This window comes from Salvelinus namaycush, chromosome 42 (genome assembly GCF_016432855.1).
Source record: "Salvelinus namaycush isolate Seneca chromosome 42, SaNama_1.0, whole genome shotgun sequence".
NCBI classification, from domain to species: Eukaryota; Metazoa; Chordata; class Actinopteri; order Salmoniformes; family Salmonidae; genus Salvelinus; species Salvelinus namaycush.
Window position 1 is genome coordinate 20,739,186 of NC_052348.1, and position 12,476 is coordinate 20,751,661.

Genomic DNA, 12,476 nt, shown 5'->3' on the forward strand with positions numbered 1-12,476 from the left:
GTACGAACACCGGCCCATATGTCCATGGAACGACCGAGTCAAGGAGTGTAATGCAATACATGAAGGCTGATTAAAACATGTTTTATTTAGATGTGGGTACGCTATGGGTATGCAGACCCGCAAGCAACTGCGGCCCCTCATCGCCCCCACCCCCATCAAATTTGCACATCACTGCTATAGAATATATCTACAGAAGCAATGGGTCCACAGTTAGAGACTACAACTTTAGAATGACAATAGCATAAGCTGAATGCAATGCAATACAAAACAATACAATTACAACTCATTTCAGTATGACTAAGTTAAAGTGACTCGTCCCAAAAACAGAAGTGACAAGACACTGCAGCTGTTCCTCCAATCACGGCTCCTGTTACATGATTGGTCCCTCCAGTTATTTAAATTATTTTAAACAATAATGAGCAACAATACAGTTTGAAAAGAGGATTGGTGTAGTTATAGACATAATGAATACAGAACAGAAACCAGGATGGGTTTTAATTATAGACATAATGAACACAGAACAGAAACCAGGATGGGTTTTAATTATAGACATAATGAACACAGAACAGAAACCAGGATGGGTATAGTTATAGACGTAATGAACACAGAACAGAAACCAGGATGGGTGTAGTTATAGACGTAATGAACACAGAACAGAAACCAGGATGGGTGTAGTTATAGACGTAATGAACACAGAACAGAAACCAGGATGGGTGTAGTTATAGACATAATGAACACAGAACAGAAACCAGGATGGGTGTAGTTATAGACGTAATGAACACAGAACAGAAACCAGGATGGGTGTAGTTATAGACATAATGAACACAGAACAGAAACCAGGATGGGTGTAGTTATAGACATAATGAACACGGAACAGAAACCAGGATGGGTGTAGTTATAGACATAATGAACACAGAACAGAAACCAGGATGGGTGTAGTTATAGATGTAATGAACACAGAACAGAAACCAGGATGGGTGTAGTTATAGACATAATGAACACAGAACAGAAACCAGGATGGGTGTAGTTATAGACGTAATGAACACAGAACAGAAACCAGGATGGGTGTAGTTATAGACATAATGAACACAGAACAGAAACCAGGATGGGTGTAGTTATAGACATAATGAACACAGAACAGAAACCAGGATGGGTGTAGTTATAGACGTAATGAACACAGAACAGAAACCAGGATGGGTGTAGTTATAGACATAATGAACACAGAACAGAAACCAGGATGGGTGTAGTTATAGACATAATGAACACAGAACAGAAACCAGGATGGGTGTAGTTATAGACGTAATGAACACAGAACAGAAACCAGGATGGGTGTAGTTATAGACATAATGAACACAGAACAGAAACCAGGATGGGTGTAGCTATAGATAGAATGAACACGGAACAGAAACCAGGATGGGTGTAGTTATGAACATAATGAACACAGAACAGAAACCATGTGTAAATATTTGCATGAACATAACAAGATTCAACAACTGAGACATAAACTGAACAAGTTTCACAGAGATGTGACTAACAGAAATTGAATAATGTGTCCCTGAACAAAGGGGGATCATAATCAAAAGTAACAGTCAGTATCTGGTGTGGCCACCAGCTGCATTTACTGCCAAACTGCCGCTCTTATGGGTCAAAATATAATGATGTAATTACGTATGGAAGGTCTCCGTGGATTCCCCGCGTGGACCGTTCAGGCTTCACAAAGACGCACTTCTTCGGCGCAACTCTCTGGTTGTCCTCACAATGTCAGTGTCCTTTTGGCTTAGGGGTCTGTTCCCTCGCCCTTGCTCTGGAAGGGCTCTTCTGAGGACAGACAGCTCTGTAGCTCAGAGCTCACAGCGTAGGAATGAAACAGTGTAGATACCACGATTCGATGGGGAGTGGAGGCTAGGTGGTCCGACTTGAAGGCTAGGTGGTCCGACTTGAATTCACCCGCTTAGACACAGCTACTCATCCGTGAATTCGGCGGTTGTTTAGGATAGTGAACCCGTATAGGGTATGGGTAGTTCAGAAAGGTTTTAAGGGCAAGGTCTAGATTTTACTCAAATCCAATTTTAGACAACTAACCTCACATTTCATCTTTACCAAAACATTCTCTTTGATTTGGACATTTTCCACACAACGTACAATGTATAAACATCAAACATATACTAGGAAAACTCTTAACGTTACAATGTTTTCGTAATAACGTAATCTATTAACCTTTAATAACAAAACAAAAATGACATACATTTTCATATTCCATCTATCGTCATGGCCACCATTCTGGCTGATGGAAACCATTGTTCCAAAGTCCCTTTATTGCATGTTTAATGTCCTGAGGGTGGTTCTCAATATTGAGGGGACACAGGAATGTTGTGTGGCCTAAGATTTACCATGGGAGTGAGGGGTCATAAAACCCCCACATCTTCAGACCCCTAGATCTCTCCTCCTCTGTTGGGGTTGAGAGATAATCTGTAGGGTTGTGGTGTCCTGTAACCTGACCTGATCAGGACAGTCATGACAACAGCTAACACACCTGACTCCAATAATCACCTAATCATGATCTTAAGTTCAGAATGCAATTTGATTAATCAGGTGTGTTTGCTAGGGATGGTGTCAATATCGTGTGTAGAATAAACGGACCAAGGCGCAGCGTGTGTAGAGTTCCACATGTTTAATAAATTAAACTCACCAAAACAATACAGAACAAAAACGAACGTGAAGCTATGCAGTGCTCACAAGCAACAATAATACATCAACAAGATCCCACAAAAACCCAGTGGGAAAAGGCTGCCTAAATATGATCCCCAATCAGAGACAACGATAGACAGCTGCCTCTGATTGGGAACCATACCAGGCCAACATAGAAATACAAAAACTAGAGTACCCACCCTAGTCACACCCAGACCTAACCAAATTAGAGAATAAAAGGCTCTCTAAGGTCAGGGCGTGACAGATGGAGAAAAAGTGTGACACCAATTAGGCTGCCGAGGACTGGAGTTGCCCCTGTTAGACGAATCTGTAATTCCAACTTTGTGTCAATAATTTAGGCAAGGCCCTTTCCTGTTTCAGCATGACAATGCCCCTGTGCACAAATTGAGATCCATACAGAAATGGTTTGTCGAGATCGGTGTGGAAGACCTTGACCTGTACAGAGCCATGACCTAAACCCCATCGAACACCTTTGGGATGAATTGGAATGCTGACTGCAGGCCTAATCCCCCAACATCAGTGCCCGACCTCACTAATGCTCTTGTGGCTGAATGGAAGCAAATTCCCGCAGCAATGTTCCAACATCTAGAGGAAAGCATTCCCAGAAGAGTGGAGGCTGTTATAGCAGCAAAGGGGGGAACAACTCCATATTAATGCCCATGATTTTGGAATGAGACTTTCGACGAGCAGGTGTCCACATACTTTTGGCCATGTAGTGTACCTCTGAAGACAACTCTCAGAGGATGTTAATGTAGCTACAATATTAAACTGGAACAGGGAAGACAGAAAGATGCTAGGCCTAAGCAAAGTCAGAACATTGACTTTAAATATGAAATATTTAAGTCAAACAACTTGTAGATTTGGCAGCACTGTTAGCTATGGACTCATTGTAAACAGCACGCATTTACTACAGCTCCCACTCTATCTCCCACTGCTGCACCAGCTGTTGCACCAGCTGCTATACCAAATGGGCCTCCAAATGCTCCCACAACTGCTCCGATTCCGGAACCTATACCTGCACATACGATTTCAATGACGTTTCTTCTCTCAGCTTCCTCTCTAGCTTCTCTTTCCCGTTTTCTCCTCAGCTTTTCTTCTTCCTCCCTTAGACGCTCTCCTTCAAACTTTGCCTTCAGTTTCTCCATCTCTCTGCGTCTCTGCTCTTCATTCTCTTTCAGGATCCTTTCTTTCTCTTCTTCAATCTTTCTCTCTGCCTCCTGGAACATCTCATTGGTGTAGTGGCTCCCTCCATTCCTCCCAACCATAGAGTTGATCTTCTGAAGCAGCTCAGTCACCTGAGAAGGGTTCTGGACTTTGTTGTTGAAGACATGATACTGGCCATGGCATTTCTCAACCAATCTCAGAAGATTTGCGCTCTCATATATAAAATCACTGATTGTTCTTCCTTCAACGTCACCTCCATGTGTGAAGAGAACCATGGTGTATTTTGAAGCCTCTTCCCCAAAGAGTTTCTGAATGATTGCCACCGTTTCCTGCTCCTCTTCAGTGAATCTTCCCAGCTTGATCACAACCAGGAACACATGGGGACCAGGAGCAGACAGAGAGATGCAACGAGCAATCTTTCTCAGTCCCTCCTCATTGGACAATGTAGTATCAAACAAACCTGGGGTGTCGATAACAGCCACAATTTGCCCATCCACCTTTCCTCTGGCCTTTTCACAGTTTGATGTCAGAGAAACAGCAGAAAACTTTGACTTAAAAACATTTCTCCCCAGGATGGTGCTTCCTGATGCACTCTTCCCTGCTCCAGTCTTACCGACCAGAACAATCCTCAGCTCCTCCATTGGTCTCTGTCCTGTGGGATGATCAAGATTACTTTTTTAGAGGTCAAATGTAGTACTCATTTTGTTCAGTGCAAAAATGTTTAGCTAGCCATTGTTGAAATTGTAGCTGAAAGTCACTATGAAATACATTGACATAAAGTCATTATGAAATACATTGACATAAAGTCATTATGAAATACATTGATATACAGTCATTATGAAATACATTGACATAAAGTCATTATGAAATACATTGACATAAAGTCATTATGAAATACATTGACATAAAGTCATTATGAAATACATTGATATACAGTCATTATGAAATACATTGACATAAAGTCATTATGAAATACATTGACATAAAGTCATTATGAAATACATTGACATAAAGTCATTATGAAATACATTGACATAAAGTCATTATGAAATACATTGACATAAAGTCATTATGAAATACAGTCAGTGTGAAATACTACTGGATACAATCACCATTTTAAATTGATGTTAACAAATAGGATTAAGTTAAATAAAATACGCAAAAACAGGACAAACTTACCATGCCACTTGCTTCTTAACCTAGGCCAGGGTAACTCCATGCGGTACACTTTGTGTTGTATCACAGTCTGCATTCTGCTCATCTTTCCAAACAGTTCTGTCACCTGGCTTGGAGGGCCGGATTCATTGTTGAACACATGGTATCTGTCATAATACTTCTCTACAACTTGTCTCAGTGGGACACCTGCTTTTTGGAGAAAGGCCTCTATCGGTGTCCTTTTCAAGTGGTCTCCATATGTGAAGAGAATCATTGTGAACTCCCTTGCCCTCTCGCCAAACATGTCTTCCATCTTTTGAACTGCTGCTCTCTGCTCCTCTGTGAACCTGCCCAACTGGATCACCAGCAGGAAGACATTGATGTGCTCATGTGTGTTCAGCCACAAGGACCTGATAAGTTCATCAGAAGACACCTCAGCACAGTCCAGACCTGGAGTATCAATTACAGCGACTTGGTTCCTACACACCTGACCTGTCTCCCTCTTACAAGTCTTTGTCACAGCTGAGGAACCAAATGATGATTCAAACTCCTCCCTGCGTAGGATGGTGTTTCCTGAAGCGCTCTTCCCACATCCAACTTTCCCCACCAGCACAATCTCCATAAGACAAACTTCAACAGAAAAAACACACAAATACGATTTATTCTCAGCTCAGACATTTGCTCAAATAAACTGACAGCAGTTTTTATTTTGCCCTTTCAAAATAAATATGGCTTATTTAAACTCTTATGGTTAAGATGATGTCCATGTGATACTGCATCATACTGCCAAAGTAAAAAAGATGTAATTGTATATCCTATTAAACTAACAAAATACCTCAATGTCTGTTCATTTTGACTGGTTGTCTTACCATGAGAGGAAGATTGATCCATGTCATCTCTCTGTACACCACCAGGGATGCTGAGTGTTACAGATATCTGTCTGCAACAGAATAAGTAGGTGAAATAAAAATGGGATAAATATATGTCAAAACGTAACAATATAAAGATATTAATATAATCTTTGATTGTGTACATAGGTATACTATAATTTAAAGTAAAATACATAGCTACTTTAATCCATAGGCTACCTCTGTGTGCCCGAGATTAATATGAATTTCTCAAAGGGAAGCCTATAGAATTTCATATAACATTCAGTTGGTGAAGTCATTGGTAGATCATGTGAACTGCTGTAAAAGCATGGTCTACTCCATTCTCTAAGGTATTCTACCAACACAACAATATGTCTTACACGGCAACAACGTTGACAAAAGTGTACACTACTGCGTAGATTCATCCTCAATTGTAGGCCTATAAACCAAATGTTTATCTTGCTGTACTTTGAAAGACGATTTAAACAAAAAATAAGCGAAATGTCTTCATTGGATATTTAAAATACTGTGAAAAACATTTCTTACAGTTGAAACACTAACGTTAACTAGTAACGCTAGTCTTTAAAACTCTGCCAAATTATTGTCATGTAACGTTAGCCCGTGGTCATGATTTTACCTTGAAACTGTTGTTGAAGTTGGCCAATTTTGTCCTCAGGAAAATGTAATCCATGTAGATTACAATGAAGACATATCTGGTACAATCATCACGCTACTGAATTAACATTATCAATCGTTTGATGGTACAATGCAGCCTACAGTCAATGTACACTAAACACCAAGCTAGAAATACCCGCAGCAACCTTTGGATAAAATGAAAGCTCTGGACTGCACGGTTGAATATGTAGAACTCGCTTTGCCTTTACCTGGTCGCTAAAATTCTATAATGTTCGCCTTATTTCAGTTTATGTGATAAAAAATAAATGTATAGTGTAGAGAATAATTGCTCAATCTAAATAACTGTTAAATATCTTTTTTTTAAATCGTATTTTCAGTTGTTTAAACTCGTAAAAAGCGAAAGTAAAAATGTAAACGACGGGAAGCATAGAAATACCGCTAATAGAACGCATCCACCGCTTATCAGTCTTGCTTTCATGCAAATAACAGTTCTATAATAACCTTAACTATGTGCTACGTGAACTTTATTGGGTCGCCCACAATATTAAAGGCGCAATCTGTATTAGTAACTGCTCTTCAGTGGTAATTTCAATAAATGATACACACCAAATGATTATTTACAAATAGAACTCGTCTCATGAGCTTTAATATAACTGCTTCGTGAGCTTGAGTCAGAATAACCAAAAAAAAGTTGTTTTCCATTATTTGTAAGAAAAGTATTTGTAAACCAAAACATTTATATCTAGCCAGAACATATTTTTCAACTATACATGTTGATTTCATGGACTTCCAGTCCTTGCATCTACAGCATATTTATGTGTTTTAAGAATTGTTACATTTCTCCAGGCCCACCCCTCTTTATAGCATAAAAAAAGTGGTTGGGCTGACGTTAGCCTGAAAGACGAATTACAGATTGTTGCTTTCATGCTCATCTCAAACTGTACTAGGCGGTACTATGAACGAGGCTAAAGATTAATCCAACAAAGTCGTTCATACATTTCGGAATTTCAGGCAACATCGACTGCGATGGCGACTTCACAATGTGAAAAACATGACCGTAAGTGCATAATGATGACATTAGGTTTACATTATTGTTTATTCTCACAATGGGTGTTGGGGATTGCGTACATTCGGGTGATTTACCCCCCACACTTTCAAAGTACAATACGCCATTTTGAAAAGTCACTAGACTCCATACTGTGTTTAATTTACTGTAACTCACTTTGGTGTATAATAATGTTGTTTTTTTTACAAAACATAAGTCCATCTCAACTACCTCATACCCCTGCACATTGACGCGGTACTCCTTTATATAGCCTCGTTGTTGTTTTTATTGTGCTACTCTCTTTTTCTGAGTGCAAATATTTGTCTTACTTTTTATGACTGTTGGGATGGACTCGTAGGTAAGCATTTCACTGTAGTCTACACCTGTTGTATTGGGCGCATGTGATCAATACATGTGATTTGATTTGATTGATGTTCATTTTGATCTGTGGGATTTCATATAATTTTGGAACCAACGAGAATGAAAAAATAATATTATTTCAAATGAAATAAATCATTTAGGCCTACAGTCCCTTACTAAATGAGAATTTTACCTACCAGGTGTTCATCTACCCATTTAATTTACTCACTGATCATTCGTTAAGAAACGTTTTTCTAAACATCTAATAGCCTGCATTAATGTTGGAAATCTCAAATATTAAAATCCATCTGCAACATGAGCTCTTGCTCTGGTTGACTGTACAACTGTGCTGTTTACTTTTTATTTTCAATTCATCCTATCTGAAATGTGATTTGTCTTAGTGATGTCTTTAGCAATATGTTGATGCAAACTTGTTAATTATATTACAGTGAGCTCAAGCAGAAAAGAGAGAAGAAACAGCATGATGTCTCCTTTAGAATGTAAGTTAGGCCTAGTTTGATAAAAATATAGCTGTTACTTAATTAACATACACACACACAGACACACACAGTAAAACAATAAGATCACTTTTTTTGTGGATTTTATGGGCTTGAACTAAAATTATGTTTGTTTGATTTGTAGTTTCTGAGCTGAGGATTGTTCTGGTGGGGAAGACTGGAGCAGGGAAGAGTGCATCAGGAAACACCATCCTGGGGAGAACTGAGTTCAAAGTAGATTTTGCTGCAGAGTCTGTGACCAAACAATGTGATAGGAGCAGTGAGAGGGGCATTGCAGTCATCGACACCCCTGGTCTGTTTGACACTCAACTCCCAGAGTCTTCAGTGAGGACCCAACTGGTGGAGTGCATCGCCCTCTCCTCTCCTGGACCCCATGTCTTCCTGCTTGTTGTTGCCCTCGGTCGTTTTACAGACGAAGACCACATCGCTGTTGCAAGGATCAGGAACATCTTTGGAGAAGCAGCAGTGAGACACACCATGATTCTCTTCACCCATGGAGACGCACTGGAGAAAAAGAAGAAAAGCATTGAGGACTTTATCCAGGCGGCTGGTGAAGGTCTGCAGCAGCTCATTGATACATGTGGAAACAGATACCACGTCTTCAACAATGAGAACACAGACGACCGTGAGCAAGTAAAGCAGCTGATGGATAAAGTTACAGACATGGTGAAAGAGAATGAAGGGAGCTGTTACACCAACGACATGTACCAGAAAGTCGAGAAAGCCATCCAGAGGAGAGAGGAAGAACTGAAACGAGGGTATGAAAAAGAACTGAAAGAGAAGGAAGATCTGGAGTCAGAATTAGAGCGAGCAATGAAGGCACTGGATCTGAAAGACTCTGATTTACAAGTAAAACAGAAAGAGATAGATGACCTGCAGGGACAAGTGAAACAGATAAGAGAGGACAAAGACTTGCTAAAAAAGAAGAAACGGAGTGTCCGAGAGAAAGCAGAAAAAGACTTTGACAAGAAAAATATTGTTGTTGAATTCGCTAGAAAATCTACTGAACGCTGTACCACACAATGATGTTCTACACAAACATGTTGTAAAAGAGCAGAGCCTGTTGGCATGGTGTCATTATGAAGGTAATGATTGACTTCCTAACTCTCACTCCTTGATGTGGGCAGCCATGTTAGGTTTGGACAGCCATTTTACTATCAATGATTATACATGGACTCTGCAAATCCAACAGCAGCCAGCATCTGAGCACCTATGTTGCATATTAACCTAGAACAGTTCTAACAACTGTAATATCTGCCAGACAAAGACAGTGATACAAATAATGATTCTGTTGATAGCTTTTTGCATAATGCTTGCTTACATAATGCAATATTAATCTCATGCTAATGTATATTATATTCTATGATGAATATATTTGTATAGAATGCTACAAAACCACAAAAGCAATATTTTCACAGCATCAATACAATGTCCATGAAAATTAGCAGCCATTGTTTACTTAAACAATCAGGCACAAGGGGGTGTGGCCAATATACCAGGTTAAAGGCTGTTCTTAAGCGTGACACAACACAGAGTGCCTGGATACAGCTCTTAGCTGTGGTATATTAGCCATATACCACAAACCCCAGAGGTGCCTTATTGCTAGTATACACTGGTTACCAATGTAATTAGAGCAGTAAAAACCAATGTTTTGTCATACCCGTGGTATACGGTCTGATATACCCCAGCTGTCAGCCAATCAGCATTCAGGGCTCAAAGAACCCAATAAATCTAACTTATATTCATGCTGTTAGTAGTAATGCTAGAGGACATTTCTGAACATCCTATCCTGTAAATTGTGAGAGGAGAAATCAGTTAATATGTGGTGTTCTCTAGCATGGCTGAAGAGCTTGCCTGCCTTAAAGTGGTCCAGTTAAAATGTATTCAGGCCTCTTTCCCAGGTTAATAGTAAAGGCAAGGCCAACTTTCACTCTCTTATTCTCTATCAGTCAGGGTTGGGATCAATCCATTTCCATTCTAGTCAAGTCAGGAATTACACTGAAATCAATTTCTATTCGATGCCTTTCAATAAGGAGAATTACTAAATTGGAATTTGGATTATTTTCTGAATTGACTGTAATTTATGATGCATGCAAAATCTGAGCAGGGGAAAGCAACCTGATTCTGCATTCATAGCCAAGTGGTAAGGTGGTAATGAATTACCAGTTGGATACATTCACGTGCTTTGAACTCGTTGAGAAATGCCGATTGGCAACAAGATGCATCGACTGTAAACTAAAAGCACAGCTATCAATCTTATAAACAAATGTTAGTGTTCAAAAACCATATTAATAGATTTATTTGTATAAATAATATTTTGTTACATGTAACTTCCAAATGCTAAAGTAAAAATGCTCTTATTGAGGTCATTTTCTTAGTAGGTGGTCAGAAGTCAGCTACTGCAGAGTCGATAAAGTGGCAGGAAACCATAGTTGAGCCATGCAGCGTCTGAGCAGGGGAACAACTTCCTGCCCCTGTCACAATTAACACGCCCACAATTGATACTGTTAGGGGGAGGAGAAAGACTCAAAGCACAGAGACTAGAAGAGGAAATGACTGTTTATACACCCTCTTGTAGAAACCAGCCATCGTAGTGGAAGAGTCACATGATTTCATCTAAAATGTGTCTTCGTTATAACTCCCTGCCCTCTAGACACAACTTTATTTTTTAACTCATAATACAAGTATGGTCACAGCATTCACTGTGCAACAATGTTCTTTCTCCTTTAGGTTTATCCTTCCTGTTATGCTGCCATCTATTTGAGTGTGATTGAGCAGGCTAAGTCACAATGCTTCATAGAAAATGTGTCTCTGCATTAGAACTCCCTGCCCTCTAGACACTTTTGTGTTGACTTCAAAGTGTCAGTAATGCATCAAGTTTCTAAGTTGATACAACGAGAGAATAAAAGAACTGCTGTGCATAGTGGATAATGAGGCTTTCTTTCAATTATGAGAACCATGGTTTTGTGAGGTCCTACAGTAAGTATTAGATAATACAGCATTAACACATGGATGAAGTAATTAATTACATTATGTCCCATAGGGAAATGTACTTGACAAATGCTTGATGGCTGAAATGTGTCCATTGTGAGTGTTAATAATACATCTAAGTAATACTTTATTAGCGAGTGTTAATAATACATCTAAGTAATACTTTATTAGCGAGTGCGTCCCATCTTTTTCAGGTGTCTGTAACTCCTGATAAAATAATGTAACTCAATACAACAACCTTTTCCAGTGATCACAAAAAAAAGAATAACAATACAACTAAATATTTGTTCATCAACCACCCAAGTGTCATTCTTAATGTAGGCTACAATAACGGTAGAATATATTTATTTAGATGTATTAAGTTTATAGGAACAGGGACAATGTACGACAAAACATGTCTCAGAAGTGAGAAGTGATACGTTGCAACAGATTTAGTTAACATCTCATTTACATCTGCAGTCTTCCTGTCAACGTGCTTTGTGGTAACCACAATACTTTCCATCTCTCATATCTCATGACTTGTTTCTACAGTAAGATAACCATATAGATATCTTTCTCCAAGTGTTCTATCCAGCTAAATACAGTCTATTGTCCGATGTTCCCTTTGTATACCTTATATCTCCATCTCCCTATGTCCTGTACTAGTTAGATGATAGCATTGAAAGCAATCAGTTAAAGAGAGAGTTCTTAGCTTTTTTATTTCAGATTGGCAATGAAAACAAAAAAACAGGAAGGTATTTTCAGTGGACCTTTATTTTATAGTGCCATGAAATATCCATGAAATTAATAGTAATGGTTAAATACTAAATCTCCATTCTTCATGCTTCTGAGGCAGCAATGGGAGCTGTGACTGCAACTGTAAATTAATATTACAGTAGCATATAGCTTTTTATCCTGACAAGCAGAAATCAACTTTTCACTTTCACCTTTACTCAGGGAAATATACAATTCTGCACTGTCAAATGTGTGATGATAACCACATCTATGTTTATGTTCAAGTATTGATTAATAAAATACATTTCGAATGAT

At 39.1% G+C, this 12,476-nt stretch overlaps 2 protein-coding genes across 4 annotated transcripts; one reads left to right on the top strand and one right to left on the bottom strand.

Moving 5' to 3' along the window:
- Positions 1–3,329: 3,329 nt before the first annotated feature.
- On the bottom strand, positions 3,330–6,907 carry LOC120034977 (GTPase IMAP family member 8-like). The gene is made up of 4 exons (XM_038981702.1): positions 6,535–6,907; positions 5,898–5,968; positions 5,053–5,658; positions 3,330–4,525 (listed from the first exon to the last, which is right to left on the bottom strand). Exons 2-4 carry the CDS (start codon positions 5,917–5,919, stop codon positions 3,594–3,596), a joined length of 1,560 nt encoding a protein of 519 aa, XP_038837630.1. The 5' UTR covers positions 5,920–5,968; positions 6,535–6,907; the 3' UTR covers positions 3,330–3,593.
- Positions 6,908–7,466: 559 nt separating this feature from the next.
- Positions 7,467–12,476, top strand: LOC120035032 (GTPase IMAP family member 4-like). Of its 3 annotated transcripts, none has more exons than XM_038981786.1 (3): positions 7,467–7,590; positions 8,388–8,438; positions 8,581–12,476. In XM_038981786.1, exons 1-3 carry the CDS (start codon positions 7,560–7,562, stop codon positions 9,480–9,482), a joined length of 984 nt encoding a protein of 327 aa, XP_038837714.1. In that variant the 5' UTR covers positions 7,467–7,559; the 3' UTR covers positions 9,483–12,476. The 3 variants fall into 3 exon arrangements, with proteins under 3 accessions (XP_038837714.1, XP_038837715.1, XP_038837716.1); XM_038981788.1 differs by lacking the exon at positions 7,467–7,590 and adding an exon at positions 7,713–7,936; XM_038981787.1 differs by lacking the exon at positions 8,388–8,438.